The sequence below is a fragment of the Kogia breviceps genome, chromosome 3 (assembly GCF_026419965.1).
Source record: "Kogia breviceps isolate mKogBre1 chromosome 3, mKogBre1 haplotype 1, whole genome shotgun sequence".
NCBI classification, from domain to species: Eukaryota; Metazoa; Chordata; class Mammalia; order Artiodactyla; family Physeteridae; genus Kogia; species Kogia breviceps.
In genome coordinates, this window is record NC_081312.1 from 184,120,493 (window position 1) to 184,148,278 (window position 27,786).

A 27,786-nucleotide genomic window follows, 5' to 3' on the forward strand; every position below is an offset into this window, starting at 1 on the left:
CCAATTTCAGTGCTTGTGATTGATCTGCTTATGTTTTCTATTTCTTCCTGGTTCAGTCTCGGAAGGTTTTGCTTTTCTAAGAATTTGTCCATTTCTTCCAGGTTGTCCATTTTATTGGCATATAGTTGCTTGTAGTAATCTCTTATGATCCTTTGTATTTCTGTAGTGTCTGTTGTTACTTGTCCGTTTTCATTTCTAAATCTGTTTATTTGAGTCTTCTCTCTTTTTTTCTTGATGAGTCTGGCTAATGGTTTATCAATTTTGTTTATCTTCTCAGAGAACCAGCTTTTAGTTTTAGCGATCTTTGCTATCATTTCCTTCATTTCTTTTACATTTATTTCTGATCTGATCTTTATGATTTCTTTCCGTCTGCTAACTTTGGGGTTTTTTGTTCTCCTGTCTCTAATTGGTTTAGATGTAAGGTTAGGTTGTTTATTTGAGATGTGTCTTGTTTCTTGAGGTAGGATTGTATTTCTATAAACTTACGTCTTAGAATTGCTTTTGCTGCATCCCATAGGTTTTGAGCCATCGTGTTTTCATTGTCAGTTGTTTCTAGGTATTTTTTTATTTCCTCTTTGATTTCTTCAGTGATCTCTTGGTTATTTAGTAGCGTATTGTTTAGCTTCCATATGTTTGCAGTTTTTACAGGTTTTTTTCCTGTAATTGATATCTAGTGTCATATCATTGTGGTCAGAAAAGATACTTGATACGATTTCACTTTTCTTAAATTTACCAAGGCTTGATTTGTGACCCAAGCTATGATCTATCCTGGAAAATGTTCCATGAGCACTTGAGAAGAAAGTGTATTCTGTTGTTTTGGGATGAAATGTCCTATAAATATCAATTAAGTCCATCTTGTTTAATGTATCATTTAAAGCTTGTGTTTCCTTATTTATTTTCATTTTGTTTGATCTGTCCATTGGTGAAAGTGGGGTGTTAAAGTCCCCTACTATGATTGTGTTACTATCGATTTCCCTTTTTATGGCTGTTAGCATTTGCCTTATGTATTGAGGTGCTCCTGTGTTGGGTGCATAAATATTTACAATTGTTGTATCTTCCTGGATTGATCCCTTGATCATTATGTAGTGTCCTTCTTTGTCTCTTATAATAGTCTTTATTTTATTGTCTATTTTGTCTGATATGAGAATTGCTACTCTAGCCTGCTTTTGATTTGCATTTGCATGGAATATCTTTTTCCATCCCCTCGCTTTCAGTCTGTATGTGTCCCTAGGTCTGAAGTGGGTCTCTTTTAGACAGCATATATATGGGTCTTGTTTTTGGATCCATTCAGCCAGTCTATGTCTGTTGGTTGGAGTATTTAATTAATTTACATTTAAGGTAGTTATCAATATGTTATGTTCCTATTACGTTTTCTTAATAATTTTGGGTTTGTTATTGTAGGTCTTTTCCTTCTCTTGTGTTTCCTGCCTAGAGAAGTTCCGTTAGCATTTGTTGTAAAGCTGGTTTGGTGGTACTGAATTCTCTTCTTTTGCTTGTCTGGAAAGGTTTTAATTTCTCTGTCGAATCTGGATGAGATCATTGCTTGGTAGAGTAATCTGGGTTGTAGCTTTTTCCCTTTCATCACTTTTAGTATGTCCTGCCACTCCCTTCTGGCTTGCAAAGCTTCTGCTGAAAGATCAGCTGTTCACCTTATGGGGATTCCCTTGTATGTTATTTGTTGCTTTTCCTGTGCTGCTTTTAATATTGTTCTTTGTGTTTAATTTTTGATAGTTTGATTAATATATGTCTTGGCGTGTGTCTCCTTGGATTTATCCTGTATGGGACTCTCTGAACTTCCTGGATTTGATTGACTATTTCCTCTCCCATACTAGGGAAAATTTTAACTATAATGTCTTCAAATATTTTCTCAGTCCCTTTCTTTTTCTCTTCTTCTTCTAGGACCCCTATAATTTGAATGCTGGTGCATTTAATGTTGTCCCAGAAGTCTCTGAGACTGTCCTCAATTCTTTTCATTATTTTTCTTTATTCTGATCTGAGGTAGTTATTTCCAGTATTTTATCTTCCAGGTCACTTATCCATTCTTCTGCCTCAGTTATTCTGCTGTTGATTCTTTCTAGAGAATTTTTACTTTCATTTATTGTGTTGTTCATCATTGTTTGTTTGCTCTTTAGTTCTTCTAGGTCCTTGTTAAACATTTCTCATATTTTCTCCATTCTGTTTCCAAGATTTTGGATCATCCTTACTATCATTACTCTGAATTCTTTTTCAGGTAGACTGCCTATTTCCTCTTCATTTGTTTGGTCTGGTGGGTTTTTACCTTGCTCCTTCATCTGCTGCGTGTTTCTCTGTCTTCCCATTTTGCTTAACTTACAGTGTTTGGGGGTCTCCTTTTCACTGCCTGCAGGTTCATAGTTCCTGTTGTTTTTGGTGTCTGCTCTCAGTGGGTAAGGTTGGTTCAGTGGGTTGTGTAGGCTTCCTGGTGGAGGGGACTGGTGCCTTTGTTCTGGTGGATGAGGCTGGATCTTGTCTTTCTTGTGGGTAGGTCCGAGTTTGGCGGTGTGTTTTGGGGTATCTGTGACCTTATTATGATTTTAGGCAGCCTCTCTGGTAGTGGGTGGGATTGTGTTCCTGTGTTGCTAGTTGTTTGGCATGGGGTATCCAGCACTGTAGCTTGCTTGTCATTGAGTGGTTCTGGATCTTAGCATTGAGAAGGAGATCTCTGGGAGAGCTCTCACCGGTTGATATTATGTGGGGCTGGGAGGTCTCTGGTGGACCAATGTCCTGAACTCGGCTCTCCTACCTCAGAGGCTCAGGCCTGACACCTGGCCGGAGCACCAAGACCCTGTCAGCCACACGGCTCAGAAGAAAAGGGAGAAAAAAAAAGAAATAAATAAAATAAAAGTAATTAAAATAAAAAACCTTAAATATTATTAAAATAAAAAAGCAATTTAAAATAAGAGAGCAACCAAACCAATAAACAAATCCACCAATGATAACAAGTGCTAAAAACTAAACTAAGATGAACATATAAATCAGAAACTAGTCAGTCTCCTACAGCAAACCCCAGATCTACAGTTGCTCTCAAAGTCCACCGCCTCAATTTTGGGATGAGTTGTTGTCTATTCAGGTATTCCACAGATGCAGGTACATCAAGTTGATTGTGGAGATTTAATCCTCTGCTTCTGAGGCTGCTGGGAGAGGTTTCCCTTTCTCTTTTTCGTTGGCACAGCTCCCAGGATTCAGCTTTGTATTTGGCCCCTCCTCTGCGCGTAGGTCGCCTAAGGGCGTCTGTTCTTCACTCAGACAGGACCGGGTTAAAGGAGCAGCTGATTCGGGGGCTCTGGCTCAGGCCTGGGGGAGGGAGGGACACAAATACGGGGCGAGCCTGCGGCAGCAGAGGCTGGCCTGACGCTGCACCGGCCCGAGGAGCACATGAGTTCTCCCAGGGAAGCTGTCCCTGAATCCTGGGACCCCAGCAGTGGCGGGCTGCACAGGCTCCCTGGAGGGGAGGTGTGGAGAGTGACCTGCGCTCGCACACAGGCTTCTTGGTGGCGGCAGCAGCAGCCTTAGCATCTCATGCCCGTCTCTGGGGTCCCTGCTGATGGCCAAGGCTCACACCTGTCTCTGGAGCTCCTTTACGTGGCGCGCTTAATCCCCTCTCCTCACGCACCCCGAAACAATGATCTCTTGCCTCTTAGGCAGGTCCAGACTTTCCCCGGACTCCCTCCCGGCCAGCCGTGGCGCACTAACCCCTTCAGGCTGTGATCACACTGCCAACCCCAGTCCTCTCCCTGGGATCCGACCGAAGCCCGAGCCTCAGCTCCCAGCCCCGCCCGCCCCGGCTGGTGAGCAGACGAGCCTCTCGGGCTGGTGAGTGCCGATCGGCGCTGATCCGCTGCGGGAATCTCTCCACTTTGCCCTCCGCACCCCTGTGGCTGCGCTCTCCTCCGCGGCTCTGAAGCTTCCACCCAGCCACACACGTTCCCACCAGTGAAGGGGCCTCCTCCTGTGTGGAACCTTTTCCTCCTTCACAGCTCCCTCTCTCCCAGAGGTGCAGGTCCCATCCCTGTTCTTTTGTCTCTGTTTTTTCTTTTTTCTTTTGCCCTACCCGGGTACGTGGGGAGTTTCTTACCTTTTGGGAGATCTGAGGTCTTCTGTTCAGTAGGTGTTCTGTAGGCGTTGTTCCACATGTAGATGTATTTTTGTGGGAGGAAGGTGATTTCCACGTTTTACTCCTCTGCCGTCTTGAAGGTCCTCATTATTTTTTTAATCTCTAAAAGTACTTTGACTGAAAGTGCTTTGTGTGCTTCAAATGTTTTTTAAAACTTTTTCATAAGACTGACTTTTCTTCTATTCCAGATTTTTTTTTTTCTCCCAGCATGTTATACTTAAATCATTAGCAGTTTTCTTTCTGTAGACCATTTTCCTCTCAGGGAAAAATTGATTTCAGGGACTGTGCATCAAGACTAGTCATACTTTTTCTGAATGAATCTTTAACTTGATCTTCTGGTTGCTGTGAGTTGAGTAATAACCTCTTTTCACATCAGCTGCCTTGACGGCCTCAAGAGCCTCTGTGATGAATCCCCAGGTCCTCTCTAGTTCCCGTGCCCTGCATTATCCTCATCTTTGGTGAACTTAGAATAAACTTAGAATGAAGTCCAAAACGTTTATCATGGCCCATAAACTCTACATCACCTGGCTTTGCCACGGACAGTGTTGTCTAGTGCTAAGGGTCTGAGATTCACGCTCTATCCCTCTCCTTGCTCACTGTGTGACCCTGGAAACAATCCTTAATCTCCCTCTGCCTTAGTTTACTCATCTTTAAAATGGGAACATAATAGTATCTACATCATAGAGGTTTATTATTATTATTATTATTATATTGAAGTATAGTTGATTTATAATGTTGTGTTAGTTTCAGGTATATAGCAAGGTGATTCAGTTATATATATTGCATATATTTCAGATTCTTTTCCATAATAGGTTATTACAAGATGTTGAACATAGTTCCCTGTGCTCTATGGTAAACCCTTACTGCTTATCTGTTTTATATATAGTAGTTTGTATCTGTTAATCTCATATTCCTAATTTAGCTCCCCCCACACCTTTCCCCTTTGTTATAGCCACATCATAGAGTTTTTCTAAGGATGAAGTGAATGGATGCATAGAAAGGGCTTAGAACGGCACCTGGTATGGAGCAGACATTTAGTAAGTCTTAGCTTAGCTTCTCTCCTCTTCTTCCCTCTCTTGCCCCCTACCAGGCCCTCACCACACTCTCCTCCTTTCAGCTCATTTTAGCTGAAGGAGCTTTACACCTACTCTTCCTACCACCGGGAAAGTTCCTGTCTCCATTCTCACATAATTCATTCCTATTTATTCTTCAGTCTCTGCTTAACTGTCACTTCCCACATCCAGGGGGCGGAGTGGTGAAGGCAGGGACATTATCCGCTGCATCATCCTCAATGCCCAGCCTAAGCTTGGAACAGCACTCTACAGTGTGTCTGCTAACAGCAGACAGCTTGGGTGTTCAAGTGTTCTAGCCCTTAACCAACATGAGGAGCAGTCTTTTGGCCGTGCCATGCGGGGATCTTAGCTCCCCAAATAGGGATCGAGCCTGTGCCCCCTGCAGTAGAAGGTGAATCTTAACCACTGGACCACCAGGGAAGCTCCCATCAGGAGCGGTTTTGAAGCTGTTGTTTGGAGACGCAGTTTTGAAGCCTGTCCCCCTACTAACGGCACTACCTAGCACTCGCCTGCTGTTGGCACTTGAGTCCAGCCCCTTTCCCCCTCAGAAAGGCCATTTTACCCCTAAGCTAAGATTTCCCTTTTCCAAGTTGCCTTTATATAGTGAAATTTTTGAATGAATAAAGTTAAAATGTTGATTTCATTTAAAAAGTGCATTTTTAGTAGCAACATCATTCCTATCTTGGTTTTAGGTGCCCTTTTTTGTGATTCTTCTCTCTCTTTTTGCTCTCTTTTTATCTAAATAACTTTTATTGCTTTCTTTTTCTCTTTGCAAGAGTAATACATGCTCACTCTAGAAAATTCCTCACTACTGATTTGTTATGTTGTACTTACACTTTCCCTGTAAGTGATCTAAAACTTTTGGGGAACAAGTTAGAGATAGAAATATATCACTATGAAGAAATAATAAAGCAAAAGAGGTGTGAGTTACCTACTTAAACATTTATCTGTTATCAAAATTGCATTTCCTTATTTATTTGGTGTGCACGGACGGTGAGGATAAAAAGTTGTTTTGGCAGCTGGCATCAGCTGGGGGGAAGTATGCAGCAGGCCTGCTATTTTTACTTTTTTTTTTTTTTATGTGTTGTATTTCTTTCTTTTTAAATTAATTAATTAGTTAATTTTTTTGGCTGCGTTGGGTCTTCATTGCTGTGCACGGGCTTTCTCTAGTTTTGGTGAGCGGGGGCTACTCTTCATTGTGGTGCGTGGGCTTCTCATTGCAGTGGCTTCTCTTGTTGCAGAGCACGGGCTTCTAGGCGCACAGGCTTCAGTAGTTGTGGCATGCCGGTTCAGTACTTGTGGCTCTCAGACTCTAGAGCGCAGGCTCAGTAGTTGCAGCACACAGGCTTAGTTGCTCCAAGGCATGTGGAGTCTTCCCGGACCAGGGTTCGAACCCATGTACCCTGCATTGGCAGACAGACCAGGGAGGTCCTCTACTTTTTACAGGGCAACATGAGCCTTTAAGGAAGTGAGTAGATTGCTCTCTTTATGTTTATATCTTTTACAGATTTTGCACAAATAAATATAATTTTCCTCAGATAGAACCCTGACAACTAACAGCAACAATAAAAAGAATTCCAGCTATAAGTGGAAATTTTAAAAATAATAATTTGGAGGGAAACTAATCATGGAGCCGAAGGGAATAGTATTGAATACATGAAGGTTTATGTGACTGGAGGATAAACTTGCTGGTCTGTTCTAATGACCAAATGAATTCTTGACATCCTCAGCTCTACCCTGCCCTTTGGGAGGCCAGCAGAGCTTTCCAGCTCATAATTATAATGCTTCTTACTTGGAAGGAGGGCAGCAGAGACCCTAAACTAGTCCCCAAATCTAAACTAGTCCCTAATGAGCCGTGGAGAAATATGAGGCTGATTTTACCAAATACACATGGATTAGGGCTTTTGTATTTCATTAAAAATGAACCCTAGCTAAGAATTTGTTGTTTGTACCAACAGCTCTTATCCTCAGATATTAGGACTCCCAATGACTGTTTAAAAAATGTTAGTGTGTCACTTCTTAGATTGCACTTCCTGGCTTTGAAACCATGCTGAATTTGCAATCATCCTCAAAAGCCCAAATTATATGCTTTGTTCCTCATATTGACAAAGGAATTTGGATTTTCATTTGAACACCTTGATCTACTACGGGAGGTGAAGGAGAGTGCTCTAAGACAAGACACACTCTAAGAAATGTATTTTCTATATTGATTTTTTTTTTTTTTGGTAAAGTAAGATATACAATTGATGCAAGTGAGCATCTGAGTTTAAAAACAGATGATATTATGATTGTTAAAATAATAGTAATTAGCATATGTTTTTTTCTCTTGAATATAATTTATCAGAATGATTCCTTGCTCTGACTTACTTCATTAAGTATGTTAATCTCTAGGTCCATCCATGTTGCTGCAAATGGCATTATTTTTTTCTTTTTTTAAAATTATTTTTTTATGGCTGAGTGATATTCCATTGTCATATGATATCACTTATGTGTGGAATCTAATTTTAAAAACGACACAAAGGAACTTATTTACAAAACAGAAACAGACTCACAGATCTCAAAATCGAACTTATGGTTACCAAAGGGGAAACGTAGGGGGAAGGGATAAATTATGAAATTGGGATTAACAGATACACACTACTGTATATAAAATAGATAACTAACAAGGACCTACTAGAGCACAGGGAACTCTACACAATATTCTGTAATAACCTATATGGGAAAAGAATCTGAAAAGGAATGAATATATATATATATATATATATATATATATATATATATATATATTACTGAATCAGTTTGCTGTCCACCTGAACTGACAAAACATTATAAATCAACTATATTCCAATTTTTAAAAAAAAGATTCCTACTCATGCCACTGTGACATCTAAGTTTGATAAGGAAGTTTCTAAGGGTCATGGTTCCTAACATTTATTTATGAATGATTCATACCAGAAGTAAATAATATCTCATCAAGAATTTAATTATTTTTTAGTTGATAAATGTACTCAATTCACACTTAAAATTTAAAAATAATTAATTGTATAGAAAGAAAACTGAGATTTGTCCTTTAAACAACTCCTACTTATAGTAATCAAGCCTTTTATTAGTCATTAATCATAATAACTTATTTGTTTTAAAATGTTTTCACTTCAGCTCAATACATCTCAGCAACTTTTATTGACTTTGTGTCTTTAACCTTTAGAGCTATTCCATCTAATGACTCCCTTTAAATTTTGTCTTATCAAGTAATGTGGCAGCTCAGCACATTTGCTGAGTAAACTTTGTCAAGACCTGAGAAATTCTTAGCAACAAAAACAGTGCTTAAGTGTTCAAATATTTGGAAAATAATGTGCTAGTCCTTTCATGTAGAAAAATCATACCATCAACAGTTAGTAAGTTCTGAGATTTGAGCTTCCTTCCTAACCCCAACCTCAACACCCATGTGTATATGGAGAGACACACACATTCTCTCTCTCTCTCTCCCTCTTTCTCTTTCTCTCTCTCTCTCTCTCTCTCTCTCTCACACACACACACACACACACACACACACACACACACACTCACTCACTCTAGGATGTTGATGAGGAAACACCCTACTCATTCAGTTGACTGACATGTTGACCAGCCACAGCTTCATGGCCACAAATGAGATACTTTAGTCTAACCCATCACACTGACGAGTTCAAAAACTCTGGGGGAAAGAACAGCTTAAGAATCTTGGATACAGAATGTTATCCTTCACTAAGACTCTCTCATGCTCAAAAAAGACCCTCTTAGCACCAGACTTTAAGCTTGGCCATCTGGGTTGTAGTGATCTCTGTGGGCATCTTATAAAATAAGATTGGACCATTGAACTTTTGATTCATTTGATCTTATATGTATCTGTTTTATAATTAGCATGTGATGTATTGCCTCTAGAAAGTGCTAGCAGCCATAAAGTTAAGGGATTGTCAGTTGGGGTCAAACAAGTCTGGGTGTGAGTTCCAGCTCTGCCCATTCCTAACTGTGTATTTGAATTTGGGCATCATTTCACTTCTTGTACTCCAGTTTCCATATTTATCGAATGGGATAGTAATTCCTATCTCTCAACTTTTTAATCTGAGGATTAAATGAGATAATGTGTGAAAGTGCTTACTTAGCTCAGTAACCAGTAATGGCTATTATTCTGAAATGGTAAAAATGACTTAGGATCCATACCCAGGGAAATACAAAGACACAAAGAGCCTTCTCCGCCTCTGTTTCTTTTTTTTTTGCACTGTGCTACTCATTGCTATCTTGAAATTCCATGTGTGAAACAGACATCAAATAAGAGAACACTTAAATTTCATTTTTAAATGTAAATAAAATTTTAAATTTACATAAAAAATTTAAATATCTCACTTTAAATAAAAATTTAAAAATCACAGTTAAGGGGCTTCCCTGGTGGCACAGTGGTTGAGAGTCTGCCTGCCGATGCAGGGGACATGGGTTCGTGCCCCGGTCCGGGAAGATCCCACATGCCGTGGAGCATCTGGGCCCGTGAGCCATGGCTGCTGAGCCTGCGCGTCTGGAACCTGTGCTCCACAACGGGAGGGGCCACAACAGTGAGAGGCCTGCGTACCACAAAAAAAACAGAAACAAACAAACAAACAAAAAACCCACAGTTAAATAAAATTTAATTTAAATAACAATTAAATTTTTACATTTGATGAAATTTTAATTTAAATAACAATTAAAATTTAATTTAAATTTAAATAAAATTGAAAGAAAAGTTAAATTATAAATAAAAATTTAAATAAAAAAATTAAATTTAAATAAAATTGAAAGAAAAGTTAAATTCTAAATAAAAAATTAAAATTTAAATAAAAAATTTAAATTTAAATAAAATTAGAAGAAAAATTAAATTCTAAATAAACATTTAAAGTTAAAATGTAAATAAATCAATTTATTGCAGGTAACGAAGACAGGCACATCCACACGACCAGTTTGCCTCAAATAAAAACTGTGACGGATGAATTGAGGCATAACGAAGAAAACCTGACACCTTCACAGCCAGCTGAGAGGACCCGGTTGTCGTGGCTACCAGGAGCCACCACAGGGGGCTCGACTTCTGAGCTGGAGGGACCCCAAGAGCCCACCTTTGAGCGGGGAATCCTGAGAACAATGTCGCAGCGGGACATGCGCGCTGAGATCTTCCTCTGGAGCTTTCTGCTGTGGTCAGACACCATAGAAATGGTGCGGGTGGCCGGCCACCCCAACGTGTACAAGTCAGGCTGGGTCTACCCCGTCTACATCTTCAGTTTCATTTCTCTTCTTCGAATGATACTGACTCCCTGGAACCCGCTTCTGAATTCCCTGGGCATTGTGCTCCAGGATCTACCCTTTATCTTTGTTAGACTTAGTTTAATCATTGCCCTGGGAACGATCACACCCATCTTGGGCCTTTGTAAAAATGTACTCGTGACTCTCTCTTATGTTTACTTCAATTACTTAATCAAATTCAGGATTTTCTCTCCCTTTGAGATGTCTTTTTAACAAGGAAATGTCCCATAGTCAAACCTCTTTGTTATGCACATGTGCACATTTGTAATCTTTTTGGGGGGCAGGGATAAGTTTTTGCACTATAGGAAGAAATGAAGAATAGATGATAGAGAAAAAAACTATTTTTAAAAACTGTAGCATGTCAATTTTTTAAATGTATACAAATGGTGCTAAATTTAAGCAAAGTTATAGTCTTCTAAGTTGGTTCGCCTTGATCTCTAGAAAATGTTAATAGTTAATTTTAGTTACGTATTCTGCACTTTTTCTAAAAGCACCCTTCAATAAAGCCTCTTAAAAATTAGAACATGTTTTCCCACTAAGTTAGTCCAAGAATGAAATTTTTTTATTGTTTATATAAAGTACATCACAAGAATTAATTAGTTAAATTAATTTTAGGAAATACACTTGTAATTATGGAATAATGTTTAGCGTCTTTAAAAACATTTGAATTGTAGTTTTAGGGTCTCCTTCAAATATGGAATTATGCTCTTTATTCCACTGTGGCAAGCGACTTTTATGTAATCAATTGATTTCAGCATAGAAAGCAGTAAATTTAGTTTCAGACATTTGACTCAGTTTAATATAATGAAGTCAAGGTATACCAGTAAGACCTAGATAAAGTTTTATAATAGGAAGCCATTAATTGAAGAGGGAGATTTCAAAGTAAAAGAATATCTTATTTGCGTAATTGGATACCATCATGAAAACAGTCAGGTACAAGCCCTGCTTAAAATGAGAAGTTCAACTTACAAATATAACAGCAAATGCATTAGTGTCTTATGTGATAATAAATAATGGTTATCCTGATGTTAAATAATTAGGTACAGAATTATGTGATTTGCTTTCATATGTTGGGATGCTCTCAGGTACTCATAGCAGGGTCTCTCCATTCTGCATACATTTTCAGATGCTAGAAAGATTTCTGAGAGGCTTATGTGTGCAGAGTAATGTTTAACATAGGCATTCTCTGCATAACGATAGCCTAAAGAATGGATAACTGAACTTGTCTGCCACTCCACCAAATCCCCCAGTCTCACTCTCCCCATATGCTTTATGGTTTTTCCTTATACCATAAGAGGAGCTCTATTCACAGTTGTTGAAAGCTTAGCTTCTGGCTTTATGACTTGGGGCAAAATCTTTGATAATTGTAAACCCCTGTTTCCACATCTAAAAGATGAGAATATTACTAATACTTCAATAGGGTTAAATAGTACTTTATAGGATTGAGAGGATTAACCAAGATAGGGAATGTTCTCATTACATTGTCTGGCGAACTATAATAACCAGATGAATACTAAGCATTTTAGTATTAATTAATTCACAAAATTAAGTCAAGATGGATCATAGATCTAAATGGAAAACACAAAACTATAGAACTTCTAGAAGAAAACAGGAGAAAACCTAGTAATCTTGGGTATAGTGATGCCTTTTAAAATATAACACCAAAGATATGATCCATGAAAGGCATAATCAATAAGCTGGACTTCATTAATATTAAAAACCATCTGCTCAGTGAAAAACAATATCAAAAGAAGTAGAGGGCTTCCCTGGTGGTGTAGTGGTTGACAGTCTGCCTGCTGACGCAGGGGACGCAGGTTCGTGCCCCGGTCCAGGAGGATCCCACATGCCACGGAGTGGCTGGGCCCGTGAGCCATGGCCTCTGAGCCTGCGCATCTGGAGCCTGTGCTCCGCAACGGGAGAGGCCACAGCAGTGAGAGGCCCGCGTACCGCAAAAAAATAAGAAACAAAAACAAACAAACAAAAGAAGTAGAAAACAAACCACAGACTGGGAGAAAATATTTACAGAAGACAAATCGATAAAGACTGTTATCCAAAATATACAAATAACACTTGAATTTCAACAATAAGAAAACAAGCAATCCAATTTAAAAATGAAAAAAAGACCTGAACACACACCTCATCAAAGAAGATATACAGATGGGAAATTAGCATATGAAAAGATGCTCCAAATCATATGTCATCAGGGAAATGCAAATTAAACCAACAATGAGATGCCACTACATACCAATTAGAATGGCCAAAATCAAAGTACTGACAACCCCAAATGCCAGTAAGGATGTGGAGCAACAGGAACTTTCATTCATTGTTGGTGGGAATGCAAAATGGTGCAGCTACTTTGGAAGACAATTTGATGGTTTCTTACAAAACTAAACATACTGTTACCATCTGATCCAGCAGTCATGCTCCTTAAACATCTACCCAAAGGAATTGGGAGCTTATGTCCATGCAAAAACCTGAACGTGGATGTTTTTAGCTGCTTTATTCTTAATTTCCCAAACTTAGAAACAACCAAGATGTCCTTTGGTAGGGGAATAGATAAATCAACTTTGGTACATCCAGACAACGAAATATCATTCATTTCTAGAAAAGAATCAGCTATAAGGCCTTGAAAAAACATGGAGGAAGTTTAACTGTATACTAGTAAGTGAAAGAAGCCAATTGGAGAAGGCTACCTACTGTATGGTTCAAAACTATGTGACATTCTGTAAAAGGTGAAACTGTAGAGACAATTAAAAAATCAGTAGTTGGGGTGGGGTAGGGAGGGAAAAGAGATGAACAGGAAGAGTACAGAGGATGTTGAAAATGAGGGAGGCTATCGTGTGGGAGCAGGGGAGGAGATGGGAAGTCTTGTAACTTCCTCTCAATTTTATTGTAAACCTAAAACTGCTCTAAAAAGATCGTCTCTTTTAAAAAAGTAGTCAAATGTAAAATAGATAGCTAGTGGGAAGCAGCCGCATAGCACAGGGAGATCAGCTAGGTGCTTTGTGACCACCTAGATGGGTGGGATAGGGAGGGTGGGAGGGAGACGCAAGAGGGAGGAGATATGGGGATATATGTATATGTATAGCTGATTCACTTTGTTATACAGCAGAAACTAACACAATAATGTAAAGCAATTATACTTCAATAAAGATGTTTTTAAAAAGTAGTGTAGTCTTAAATATATAAAAAAATGATTTTATATGTTTTAGGTATAATTACTAAGGTACTATTTGCTGTGAAAATTTGCACTTACACATTCACAAATCTTAATTTTCCAGAATGAGCCTATTAAAAATCTCATAATTTTCCTTGCATTGAAATTGGAATATTAATGGATTTTCCAGAAAAGCCTTCTTTCTCTACAATGCATTTCTTTATTTATCTTTTTAAAGATGTAGATACCTGAGGGAATAGATTTTCCAGAATATTTTAATGAATAAATAAAAAAGATTACCTTCTAAATAGCTAAAAATTATAGGTAGTGTTACATATTTGGTGTAATTCTGAAGAAGATACCTACTATTATTGGTCTTGATTTCCATCTATAAAATTTGGGTCATTTTTAGATCATAAAAATACATTTTTTGTCTTATTCGTAAATTTTTTTCAAATATTAAATGGGTCACATAATCTTATACTTAAATTTTTTTGTAATGTTAAATAAGTATTTCGTGGACCAAAATGTTCGTTCCGTTTTTTCTGTACGATGGCTCTGGTAGCACTTAGTTGTCCTTAACTTCATTGGAAACAATTTTGTTAGTGTGCATTTAAAAAAAGACTCATCAGAATTGGTGAATTTTTGTGCAGCCATTTAAATATTGAAGATGGAAGAAAAAAAGCAATGTTTTCGGAATATTATGCTTTATTATTTCAAGAAAGGTAAAAACGCAAATGAAACGCACAAAAAGATTTGTGCAGTGTATGGAGAAGGTGCTGTGACTGATAGAACATGTCAAAAGTGGTTTGTGAAGTTTTGTGCTGGAGATTTCTCACTGGGTGATGCTCCACTGTCGGGTTGACCAGTTGAAATTGATAGCGATCAATCGAAACAGTAATTGAGGACAATCAACGTTATACCACGCGGGAGACAGCCAACATACTCAAAATATCCAAATCAAGCTTTGAAGATCATTTGCACCAGCTTGGTTATGTGAATTGCTTTGATGTTTGGGTTCCACAGAAGTTAAGTGAAAAAAACCTTCTTGACCATATTTCCACATGCGATTCTCTACTTAAATGTAATGAAAATGTTCTGTTTTTAAAACAAATTGTGATGGGCAATGACAAGTGGATACTGTACAACAATGTGGAACGGAAGAGATCGTGGGGCAAGCGAAAGGAATCACCACCAACCACACCAAAGGCCGGTCTTCATCCGAAGAAGGTGATGTTGTGTATATGGTGGGACTGGAAGGGAGTTTCTATTATGAAATCCTTCCAGAAAACCAAACATTAACTTCAACAAGTACGGCTCCCAATTAGACCAACTGAAAGTGGCACTCGACGAAAAGCATCCAGAATTAGTCAAGAGAAAACTCATAATCTTCCATCAGTATAATGCAAGACTGCATGTTTCTTTGATGACCAGGCAAAAACTGTTACACCTTGGCTGGGAAGTTATGATTCATCTGCTGTATTCACCAGACATTGCGCCTTCAGATTTCCATTTATTTCAGTCTTTACAAAATTCTCTTAGTGGAAAAAATTTCAATTCCCTGGAAGACTGTAAAAGGCACCTGGAACAGTTCTTTGCTCAAAAAGATAAAAAGTTTTGGGAAGATGGAATTATGGAGTTGCCTGAAAAATGGCAGAAAGTAGTGGAACAAAAGGGTGAATAAGTTATTCAATAAAGTTCATGGTGAAAATGAAAAATGTGTCTTTTATTTTTACTTAAAAAACTGAAGGCTTTTTGGCCCACCCAATATATTATAAAGATGTATGCCATGCCAAACAAAATAAAACAACACATTGATTGCAAAACTATAAAACTCACAGGTTCTTCAAATAGTCTGCATATACTGTAGATTACAGTGAATCTAAATATACCATCTGAAGAGAATTACAAATTAAAGTCAAATTTTAGATAAATAATCCAATACAAAGATTTTTTGGTGGCTCTAAGGTAATTATTTTCTATTAAATCACAAATGCATTATTGGTGTTTTGATGTATTTTGATAGGATTGGAAATCGAGGAATACGAACATAAAAAACCAGTTTTCTGTCTTTACATTTTTAAAGTTTTCACTTAACTGCATCATTGTATCTTCTTTTTTCCTTCTGAGTTTAAATTATCTTGTTATCATTTGAGCAAATTTTCCCATTAAAAGATAGAGATGGTTAAACAAAACAAACTTCTGCATCAATCACCAGTTTTAACTAGGAGAAGTGATAGAGCAGGTTACCAAATAATTTGTGGAGCTAATTTTCTTGAAATTGTTTCAGAAGAAAGGAGTCACTAAGTTCAGCTTGTATGGAATTGAGTGGATGTGAAGAGAAAGTCTAAGAGGAAATGAAATAGTTCAGCAATTGTCTTACCAATTTGAAAAAATGAGGATTTCCTTTATTTTATAGAAATCCTTCTTTACCTTGAAGGAAGTACTAGTTGAAAACAACCACTGTCATCAATAGCAAACCCAAAACCAGGACCAAAACTTAGTAGAAGGGTATAAAGAGGATGGTAAGAGTTGGATTTCATTTTAATGTGGTAAAATACACATAACATAAAATTTATCATTTTTCATGTACTATTCAGTGGTTGCAAGTATATTCACAATGTTGTGAAACTATCACCACTATTTTCAGAACTTTCATCATCCCAAAGAGAACCTCTGAACCTATTAAACAATAGCACTCATTCTCCTCTCCCATACCAGTCCCCAGTAACCTCTATTTTTCCTGTCTCTATGAATCTGCCTATTTTACGTTCATCATAGAAGTGGAATCATGCAATGTTTGTCCTCTTGTGTCTGTATTACTTCAAGATTGTACATGCTGTAGCATGTATCAGAATTCCTTTTTATGGCTGAATAATATTCCATTGTATATGTATGTATATATATATATATATATATATATATATATATATATATATATATATACCACATTTGTTTATTCATTTGTCTCCTGATAGACATTTGTATTGCTTTTACCTTTTGGCTACTATGAATAATGCTTCAGTAAACATTGGTGTACAAATATTTGTTTGAGTCTGTGGTTTTAATTCTTTTGTGTATATACCTAGAAGTGGAATTGCTGGATCATAGGGCAATTCCACATTTAACTTTTTAAGGACCTGCCAAACTGTTTTCCACAGTGGCTATGCCATTTTACATTCCCACCAGCAATACACAAGGGTTCCAATTTCTCCACATCTTCATCAATTCTTGTTATTTTCTGTTTTTGTTTTTTGAAAATAGCTATCCTAATTGATGTGAAGCATTATACCATTGTGGTTTTGTTTGCACTTTTCTGATGACTAATGATATTGAGCATCTGTTCACACACTTATTGGCTACTTTTATATTTTCTTTGGAGGAATGTCTATTCAAGTCCATTGCCCATTTTAAGAATAAGTTGCTTTGCTGTTGCTGTTGAGTTGTATTTCTTTATATATTCTGGATCTTAATCCCTTATTAGGTGTATGATTTGCAAATATTTTCTCTCATTCCGTGAGTCGGCTTTTCACTCTTTTGATAGTATTCTTTGATACAGAAGTTCTTAATTTTGATGAAGCCCAATTTATCTACTTTTTTTCTTTTGTTGCTCTGCTTTCGGTGTCATGTCCAAAAAGAAAAAATCATTTGCCAAATCTAATGTCATGAAGTTATGTTCCTGATGTTTTCTTATAAAAATTTTATAGTTTAGCTCTTAACTTTAGGTTTTGATCCATTTTGAATCCTTTATGCATTGAATGGTCTTGGTACCTTTGTAAAAAAATCAATTGAATGAATATATGAGGAGTTATTTCTGGCCTCTCTGTTCTATTCTATTAGTCATTATGACTCATTTATGCCAGTACCACGCTATTTGATTACTGTAGCTTTGTAGTAAGTTTTGAAATCAGGAAGTGTGAAATCTCTAATTTTGTTCTTTCTCAAAACTGTTTTGGCTAAATGGGATTTCTTATGAATTTTAAGATGGATTTTTCTATTTCTGCAAAAAAATAATTGGGATTTTGATAGGGATTGCATTGAACCTGTAGATCTCTTAGGGTAGTATTCTAAGAGATAGTATTGTAAGAGATAGTATTTTAAGAGATAGGGTAGTATTGTCATCTTAACAGTACTTTGTTTAACATTCTATGAACATGGGATAGCTTTCCATTTATTTAGGTCTTCTTTAATTTCTTTCAGCAATGTTTTGTAGTTTTCATTGTATAAGTCTTTTGTCTCCTTGGTGAAATTTATTCCTGAGTACTTTATTCTTTTTGATGCTATTGTAAATAGAATTGTTTTCTTAATTTCCTTTTCAGATTTTTCATTAATAGTGTATAGAAACATACCTGATTTTTGTGTTTTGATTTTATATTCTTCAACTTTGTTGTATTTGATTGTTAGCTTTAGCGGGGTTTTCTTGTTTTGTTTTTTGTAGAAGCTTTAGGGTTTTCCACATATAAAATAATGCCATCTGTGAAGAGAGATATTTTTTCTCCTTTCTTTACAATTTGGATGCTTTTATTTTTATTTTTTAATTTTTAACATTTTTGTTGGAGTATAACTGCTTTACAATGGTGTGTTAGTTTCTGCTGTATAACAAGGTGAATCAGTTATATTCATACACATATCCCCATATCCCCTCTCTCTTGCGTCTCCCTCCCACCCTCCCTACTCCACCCCTCTAGGTGGTCACAAAGCACTGAGCTGATCTCCCTGTGCTATGTGGTTGCTTCCCATGAGCTATCTATTTTACATTTGGTAGTACATATATGTCCATGCCACTCTCTCACTTTGTTCCAGCTTACCCTTCCCCCTTCCTGCATCCTTAAGTCCATTCCCTACATCTGCGTCTTTATTCCTGTCCTGCCCCTAGGTTCTTTAGAACCATTTTCTTTTTTAGACTCCATATATATGTGTTAGCATACAGTATTTGTTTTTCTCTTTCTGACTTACTTCACTCTGTATGACAGACTCTAGGTCCATCCACCTTACTACAAATAATTCAATTCCATTCATTTTTATGGCTGAGTAATATTCCATTGTATATATGTGCCACATCTTCTTTGATGCTTTTAATTATTTATTTTTTCTTGCTTAATTGTTCTGGCTGGAACTTTCAGTACTATGTTGAACAGACGTGGTGAAAGCAATGAAGAGTGCAGTCAGCCTTCAGAACACACAAGTCTGATATTTGGAGGACAAGTTCTTGACAGTCTGTCCTGGTTCTGGCAAGCTGCACCAAACAATCTGCCACCCTCACTGTCACCTGCCACAAAGATGGGGGAGTGGAGGATGGTAGCCACTACCACAGGGGAGAGGTTGAAACTCACTGATGTTTAGCAGCCTCTCCACCAAGCTCTCCACTGGATGCTCCCAGGTTTCCACTAGAATCTAGAGTTCCAATATAGTTCCTCCAGACACTTTCTGCCAATTCAGTAGCTGTCGAGGTAGAATGATGGATTTCTAGAGCTTCTAATTCCCCCTTCACTCCCCCAAGAGCTGGCTTTCTTTTTCTTTGAGCCTCTGTTAAATCTTTGTTTCAGTAAGGTCAATGTCATGGGGTAAATTCTTTGTGGGACAGTTGGCCTCCTTTTGTTTCAAAGTCACAGATTCTACCACTGATCCTGGCTGGCCATATGACACACTTGTGTAATTTAAAAAACCCTGAATGTGAGTGTAGAGAGAATTCAGTTAAGTTTTATTTGCTTCTGAAATTAATAGAAATCCAAATTAGGCCAAAGTTTTTTAATTTATAGAATTGATTTACATTTAAAAGCATGAATGCCTCATTTAAAATATTATTTACTCGTGATAAATCAGTGAAGCACTGTTTTAGAAAACAACATTTTGTTTCATCTGCTCTGTTTTTGCAGTACATGGGCCTCTCACTGTTACGGCCCCTCCCGTTGCGGAACACAGACTCCGGAGGCGCAGGCTCAGCGGCCACGGCTCACGGGCCCAGCTACTCCACGGCATGTGGGATCCTCCCGGACCGGGTCACGAACCCGTGTCCCCTGCATCGGCAGGAGGACTCTCAACCACTGCGCCACCAGGGAAGCCCTCAGGGAAGCCACCAGGGAAGCCACCAGGGAAGCCACCAGGGAAGCCCTCGGGGAAGCCCTCTTGTGTCCTCCATTTTTACCATCTTTTTCATCCTGTCAGAATAATCTTAAATTTAGAATGCTAAAAAAAAAATCAGTAAGAGAACGATGTGACATTTTTTATTAGGAAGCAAAGTTTATAACCTTATCACAGAGGTGTGAATCTTTGTGTGAGCTTCCCACTTGAAGACAAACAAGTCATTTAAAATTTCAAAGAATACAATGTTTCCAGTAGCTTCTTTTTGGCTGGCTAACATTTCCCACATGCCAGTTGTGGGTTGGCTATCTAATTACTAATATCTGCTTCAAAATGTTCTTAATTCATATTTTACTTCTGAAAAAATAACAAAATGGATGTTTACCGTTAATATGGTACTTAATGAAATACCTGTTTCCATTTTTTTAAGAAAGTATTGTGCCCATCTTGTAATGAATATACATCTTTTTGACCAAATGAGCAGGTTTTCTCCCAGCAAGAGGACCCTTGTGAACCTGAAGAAGATCACTATGGTTGAGGATGAGCAGCGAGGCTTTACTGCAAATCCTGTCACTGTTTTCTCTGGCTCTCTAGAGAAGTTTCTAGAAAAAGACTTCTAGAACTTTCTCCCTCCTGTTGTGACTGAGATTCTTTCCTAGGCGTAGTCTCTATTTCAGGTTTCTTCTAGCCAAAAGGAACAAAGCTCCACGTGAAGTTTCTTGTGAAGATTTCTAAGGAAAAAGGAGGCTCTCAGCACTGAATATGGAGAACGAGGCGGGTCCGTTTCAGCTCTTAAGAGGATGTTTTCCCCAGACGACTGTCCTTTTTATTAATGCCTGCCCTCTCTACCATGTTCCGGTGGGATCCGTCTGCCGAGGGTCCCCTGGTTCAGCGGCTTCCCAGAGGAAGCCTGACTTTTCCAGGCCAGGTAGTGGCCTCCAGCTTTGCCCCCCGCATGGCCCCATCCTCCGAGGAGGCCCGGGAGCTCCAGAGCTGTTTCACTTCCTACTTCCCTGCAGGCCGGCCCGGCCCCTCATTTCTCACCGGCCCCCTCTCACCTCCCCCCTCTTCCTCAAGCCTCTCCCCCCACGTGTCCCTCTCTCCCCTTCCCCTGTGTCTGCTCTTCTCAGAAGTTAGCTTACAAAGCAAAGTTGTAACTTTGAATTCCTGTTTTTCCAACCGCCCTCATGTGACAGGATATCTCCTTATTGGAGGTTTTCCCTAATTTCAGAAGCCCTTTAAAAGTGGGCCCTGCCTCCAGACTTCTTTCCAGCGGGGCGCTCAGAGAGGGGAGGAGGGCCAGGGCGAGCCGGCGCCCTCACTGTCTTGGTTCCTCTCCCGGCTCTCTCCTCTCCATCCTTGCAGGAGGATCACCTCTGGGCCATGAAGCTGCTCGCGCTTCTGGCTTTCCTCTCTCTCCTTCCGGCTGCCGTGCAGCTCCTGGGTAAGTGGGCCCTGACCTGGAAGCCTTCTGACTTGGGGCGCGGGGTGCCCCCTCCCCTCTGGCTCAGGGCTGAGGGATTTCTTCCACAGCTGCGGGGAAGAGGAAGCAGGGCTTCCGCACCACTAGCCCTGCGGCAAACCTCCACCTGGTCCCCAGGCCTGGAAACGGGGCACCTGGCGGAGGCGGCCGCTTGGCAGGTCAGAGGGGCCGCCTGACCCGAGCGCCACGGAGCCCCGTCTTCCTCTTACCTCTTCTCTCAGCTGGCGTCGCCTCTTCCCTGCTTTATTCTTAGAGCGATTTCCTCTGTGCTTGGCCAATTCTAGTGTTCGGTTTCCATCTAACCCCCAGCCAACAACTTCTGAGTGTTCTCGGCCCAGAGGAAGGCGGCACTGGTGTCTGTCTTCATGGTAGGTCTAAGGATGGATCGCAGATCGTCTCCCCGCCCAAAGATTCCATGGGAGTTTTATAACTCATCTTTTTTTCTGGGAAGGAGCCATTAAATTGTTTTTAATTGGATTACAGTTGATTTACAATGTTGTGTTAGCTTCAGGTGTACAGCAAAGTGAATCAGTTTTACACCTACATGTATCCACTCTTTTGTAGATTCTTTTCCCATGTAGGCCATTACAGAGCATTGAATAGAGTTCCCTGTGCTACACAGTAGGTCCTCATCAGTTATCTGTCCTATAGACAGCAGTGTCCTTATGTCAGTCCCAGTCTCCCAATTTATCCATCCCCGCCTTTCCCCCCTGGTAACCATACTTTTGTTTTCTGCATCTGTAACTCTATTTCTGGTTTGTAGGTAAGTTCATTTGTACCCTGTTTTTAGATTCCATATATAAGCCATGTCATTTGATATTTGTCCTTCTCTGACTTACTTCACTCAGTAGTGAATGAACCGTTTGATGTAGCTTTTACTGCCAGAGAGTTCATCCTTATCTATGTTCCACGTTGATTCTTATCTCTGTTCTAAGTTGTTCAAGCTGATTTATCCCTGTCCACCCTCACCCCCTTTTTTTTTTTTTTTTTTTTCCTGGAGACTGATGATTACTCGTGAGGCACAGATTCAGAGCTTTTCAGAAGCCCAAAGACATTACGGAGTCTCTCTCTTCTATTTCTTCAGCCTCAACCTGCTTTACCCTTGGAATGAGAGCGCCTGTAGGAATTTTTATTTCCAGGTCTCTTTTGACGCGAGATGCACGGGATTTCAACTTTGAAATGCTGCCTCCCCAATCCCCCTTCATTCCTCCCAAATCAGCAAACGCCGTCTGTGCCCAGCCTGTGCGAAAGGGCGCTCCGTGCCCTGTTGAGTTGGAGGCGGTTGGGAGTAGGGGCCACGGAGGAGACGGAAACTCCCCACCCCCGGGAAGCCTCCCAGGGAGAGTGTTTCATCACAGAAAGCATTCACTCACCCCGCGCCTGAAGTAGTGGGGATAATAAAAACACAAGCAAAGGCAGTATGGTTTGCACCTGGCCCCTGCCAGGAAGCTGCTTAATTTCTTTGTGCTTTAATTTTTCTGTGTGTAAAGTAAGGAGCATTGTATTACTTGCCTCATCAGTTGTTGCAATGATTCAATGAGCTGAACTGTGTAGAATATTTAGCACGTGATATGACCCACAGTGGCTGCGTCCTGAGTGTCAGCTGTCAATAGTAGTGACTTCTTTTTTCCCCCATGATAGCAAAATCAGTTGTTCAATGCAAGCAGTAGAGTTAGCATTGAAAAGGGAGGTTTCCCAAAAAACAATGCCGGGGAAGGAGTCCTGGAGCCTGAGGAGACATTTTACCTGAGTCCTGGCCACAAAGCGCACCCCTCAGAGAGTAAGGAGGTGCGTGACAGGAAGGCAGGTGAGCATCACATCACCCCGTTCTTCATCTCGAAAAGCTGTCTTGTGCAAGAGGCTTAATATAGTCTTCGTGATCTCAAAGGTTAAAACGAAGAGCAGTGAACATCTTCTAATGGTTGCGCTGCCTCAAATAGAATGCTCTGCTGAGGAGGAAGTTCTCTGTCGCTAAAGGTCTTCCCACAGACACTGGATGAGACCTGGACCCTAACCCAGCGCCGCCCAATGGGTACATCTCAGCCACATTACGCAGCCACCCTTAAAAAAGTAAAAAGTAACATCGATTTTATGAATATGTTTTATTGAACCCGATGTATCTAAAATATTATCAGTCAACATTCATCAGTATAAAACTTCCTGGGATATTTTTACATTCATTTTTTAAAAATTATAATGTCAACATCCAATGTGCATCTTATACTTTCAGGGCATCTCAGTTCAGACTGGCTTCATTTCAAGTGTACAGTAGACCCTTGGGGCTCATAGCTACCATACTGGGCAGCACAGATACCACAGATATAGCCCCTAGATATCTTTTCTCTTTCTTCTTCTTCTTCTTCTTTTTTATAGCCACACTGCATGGCTTGTGGGATCTTAGCGTCCAGACCAGGGATTGAACCAGGGCCCTCAGCAGTGAGAGTGCAGAGTCCTAACCACTGGACCACCAGGGAATTCCCTACGTTTCTTTAAACTTGCTCTTAATGTTTTGGGGGCAAAAAGTCTTTCTCACTTTGCTTAGGAAGTTTTCCCTCCTGGAGACAGCAGGATGCCTTGCTCTGATGAATGTCTTCCTCTTCATAGACACAGCTACGGGAGAAGCAGGAGGGTGCTGAAGAATCTTTACTTAAAGAATAAAAGCAAAGCAAAACCCAAAACATGTATAAGGGAGCTCCTTCCAGAAAATTTTTTATTAACTTGAGAGCCTTTAATTTTTATTTGACCTTTTCTTGGCCCAAGTGGCACATGAACAGAGGTGTCTGGATAAAAGCAGAGCGCCTACTTAGTTAGCGGTAAAGACTATACAGACTCTCCGTACCCCCTCCCCTGGATTCCCTTCCCATTTATATAACCCACAGACAAGATCTCCCTGCTTCCTGTGGTTTCTTTCCAACCCGGAACCCTTTCTCCCACTTGCCTGAGAACATCCCACATCATCAACACCACGAGACCCCTTGTTGTACCTGGACGGGGCCGGGTGGCCAAGCATAGCGGAGGGAAAGTGACTTCTTGCCCTTGCCCTGCTATCCCTTTAGCAGGAAGAACTGCATTCCGTGCCAATGTTTAGACCTCAATGGGGATATGATCGTGGTAGAGATACAGTGGGAGTTGCTCAGGCACAGAGGTTTAGCTTGAAATTGGGACGGTTTGGCTCACAGGCAGTGCAGTGGCGGTAAACTTAACAGTTGGTTCTCAGAAGAGAAAAAGCACTGATTTGTGGCATGGAGCGATTTCCCTGGTGTGAGACTCCCACCATGGTTGATTTCAAACTACCAACGTGATGCCACTGGAAGCAGAGTTGGGAAGAGGTGTCAGTAAGAGGCTCTCACTGGCCCTTGAGGGTGAAAAAAACCAAAACCAAACAGGGTGAATGTGACCTGTAGCACACAGCTGTGCTGCCTCCAACCTCCTCGTTTATGGGTAAGAAAACTGAGTCCTGACAGGTTAAGTGATCTTTCCAGGGTCTCACAGGTTAGACAACCTGCTGAATGCTCAGGACTGCTGACTCCCAGGGCAGTGTTCTTTCTATTAAACAGAAGCAGTGTGTTTTTGCTCCACAAACGATTGGTTTAATACCAATCTTGGACGTCTTCAAAGAACAGTTGCCCACTGCCTATTCCCTTACTAGTTTTCATTTTTCATAAAATTTTCCTTATAATATTTCTACTTTTCTTGTCTTTCTCCCTTCCTTCCTTCCTTCCTTCCTTTCTTTGTTTCTTTTCTTTCTTTGTTTCTTTCTTCCTTCCTTCCTCTTTCTTTCTTTCTTTCTTTCTTTCTTTCTTTCTTTCTTTCTTTCTTTCTTTCTTTCTTTCTTTCTTTCTTTTTTCCTTTCTTTCTTTTTAACTTTTCTTTATTTCTAGTCTCTCATTTCTTCCTTCATACATATGACCTGCTTTGGATACCAAATTTGAGACATACTTTCTGACATTGTTGACCAAAACCAACTTTTTGTCATCTTTCTTTTTTCACTTGCTCCTATAGTTGTCTATTGTTCATGTCGTTGTCCCATATAACCTCTGATTTTTCTATAATTCAGAGATGAAGATCTGTGGCTGTAGGATATTCCAGATATAGGTAAGAAGACAATTGCTTTGTTGAGTGACATTTCAGTGCCTTCTGAGGGTGTTGGACCTAATTTCTAGGTAGGAAGAGTCACCACTTGTTAAATGTGAGCTTTAAAGAATCAAATATGCTTGAAATAAGTCAGAAAGAGAAAGACAAATGCCATATGATATCACTTATATGTGGAATCTAAAGTATGACACAAATGAACTTATCTATGAAACAGAAACAGACTCACAGACATAGAGAACAGGCTCGTGGTGGCCAAGGGGGAGGGAGGGTGGGGGAGGGATGGACTGGGAGTTTGGGGTTAGCAGATGCAAACTAGTATATATAGAATGGATAAAACGCAAGGTCCTACTGTAGAGCACAGGGAACTATATTCAATATCCTGTGATAAACCACAATGGAAAAGAATATGAAAAAGAATATATATATATATGTATAACTGAATCCCTATGTGCAGCAGCAATTAGCACAACATTGTAAATCAACTATACTTCAATAAGTTTTAAAAAAAGAAAATACAGAAGGTAACCTGTCAAAAAAATAAAAGAATCAAATACACTCAACCTCAGTTAAGACAAAGACCCTTGTCTTGAAAGGGACCTGGAGATTACAGTGATGACCCTGATCCTGCAACCTGGTCTGAGACTGAATCCTGAGCAGCTAAGGGAGAACCAGGAGATCACAGGTCACAAGGGGAGTTGCAAAGGAAAGTAGCTTCTGAAGTGGTTTGTTATCTGCATGGCAGAGAGAGGGAAACTGATGTCCATGTGCGACCGGCAGTGTCCTCTTGCCTCTTGGCGACCGTCAAGCATTGTTGAATGGAAATACCATATGGTTACATTGGTCCATAGAGGGAACTAGTGGAAATCAGGTAGAATAAAAGTGAAAGTAGAGGGAGATAGGAAGGCAAGTGCCCTTTCAGAAAGAATTGAAACTGACAGAGAAGTAAGCACTGTTGGACAGATTCTTCTAATTACAGACCAAGTTAAGGTCACAGAGCCCTTCAAGGTCTTTAATCAGTTTAAGTAATTGCTTTCAGATCCTTAATCAGATCCTTAAAACAACCCAGTGAGATGGGTTGGGTGGGTGTTACAATCCACATTTTACTACAGGAGGAAACTGAGGCTTGGAAGTCAGCTAGCCATTAAGGACCAGAGCTAATTCTTGACCATGGTCTTCTGGCTCGGAGGCTAAGAAGTAGATGTAATTTACCATTTGGAGTGTGTCCATCAGCAAAGACATAAATGTGCTTCAAAACAACAGTATGTCAAAGAAGGACTTAGTCCCTCTCTTTGAATCAATTGTTTAGACTTTTCACTTGGAGGTGGGAAGGAGGACACCAACATTTGAAGATGTACTCTCTGCAAAATGATATGCTGGGTGCTTTGCTTAAATTATCTCATTTAGAAAATTCAAAGCAGCTCTATCAGAGAGCATTATTATACTCATTTTACAGACCAGGAGTTGAGACTAGAATGCTTAACTAAGGCATCACAGCTAGTGAATGGTGGAACCAGCATTTGCCTGCAGGTTTGCTGACCCAGAAGAATATACCTCTCTCCACCACATCACCTGGAAACTCTGGGGGTCTCCATTGTCTCTGTCCTTCTGTCCTCTTTGGGCTGCTGAAAAGGTTCTCTTTTTCTCCAGTTTCATCCTGTTCTGGACCATTTCACATTGCCTTTAAGACTGATTTTCCCAAGTTAGTGATAAGAATACACTTACGTGTATCAAGCAATTTCTGTGTCAGGAACTGTTCTCCGCGCTTTATTTAGGTGATCTCATTTAATTCTCACAACAACTAGCAGGTCCTGTGCTTTCCTCCTCATTCTTTGGTGGGGGGAAAGGCAGCACAGAGTAGTTTAGAAACTTGGCCAAGGTCACACAGCCAGTGAACAGTTAGAGTTCCGATTACGTCACAATCAGGTGGACATGATACATAAAGATTAAGTCCATGTGGTAGAGTGGGAGAAGAAAACGTTGTGTAGTGTCAACGTCTTGCCTACAGGTCTCGTGTGTTGGTCTTGAAATTGGGGGAGAGGCTGGCATTCTGAGGTTGAGGATGTAGGGGAGAAAGGGAAGGACAGTGAGTAGAGCCTCAGGAGGGGATGGAATCCAGGACACAGGTAAAGGGATCAGCAGGCTGAGGGAGAGCTGCTGAGATGGGCGTGAACGAACCCAGGGAGGGTGTAGATATTCCTGTCTTTAGGAGGGGAGGCAGGAAGTTGGCAGAGTTCCTTATCCCAGCCTCTGTTGTTTCCTTGAGGTCACAACCCATGTTGGATTCATACTTGGACCTCCCCAGATAGCCAAATGCGGGGACTTAAGTTAGTAGGTTCTCTGGAGATTTGATGAATGAATGAAGGATTGAAGTGGTAAATATAAAATCATTCTCAGTTTTTCCTTTATCCTTTTGTTCAACATCGCTAAACCTAATAGTTTGATCCTTAGTTTTTTCCCCTGC

The 27,786-nt window shown here is 39.9% G+C and overlaps 2 protein-coding genes across 3 annotated transcripts in view; both read left to right on the forward strand.

The window, feature by feature from the left end:
* TMEM236 (transmembrane protein 236) overlaps positions 1–10,790 on the forward strand; it is a 56,965-nt gene extending 46,175 nt beyond the window's left edge. For both annotated transcript variants that reach the window (XM_059058346.2, XM_067030498.1), the window contains one exon: positions 10,142–10,790. In XM_059058346.2, coding sequence (XP_058914329.1) covers positions 10,142–10,722 — 581 coding nt within the window. In that variant the 3' untranslated portion in view covers positions 10,723–10,790. The remainder of the gene's footprint in view (positions 1–10,141) is intronic.
* A 10,065-nt stretch (positions 10,791–20,855) lies between these two features.
* The window catches only part of MRC1 (mannose receptor C-type 1), a 98,858-nt gene continuing 91,927 nt past the window's right edge, over positions 20,856–27,786 (forward strand). The window contains exon 1 of the mRNA XM_059058350.2: positions 20,856–21,191. Coding sequence (XP_058914333.1) covers positions 21,131–21,191 — 61 coding nt within the window. The 5' untranslated portion in view covers positions 20,856–21,130. The remainder of the gene's footprint in view (positions 21,192–27,786) is intronic.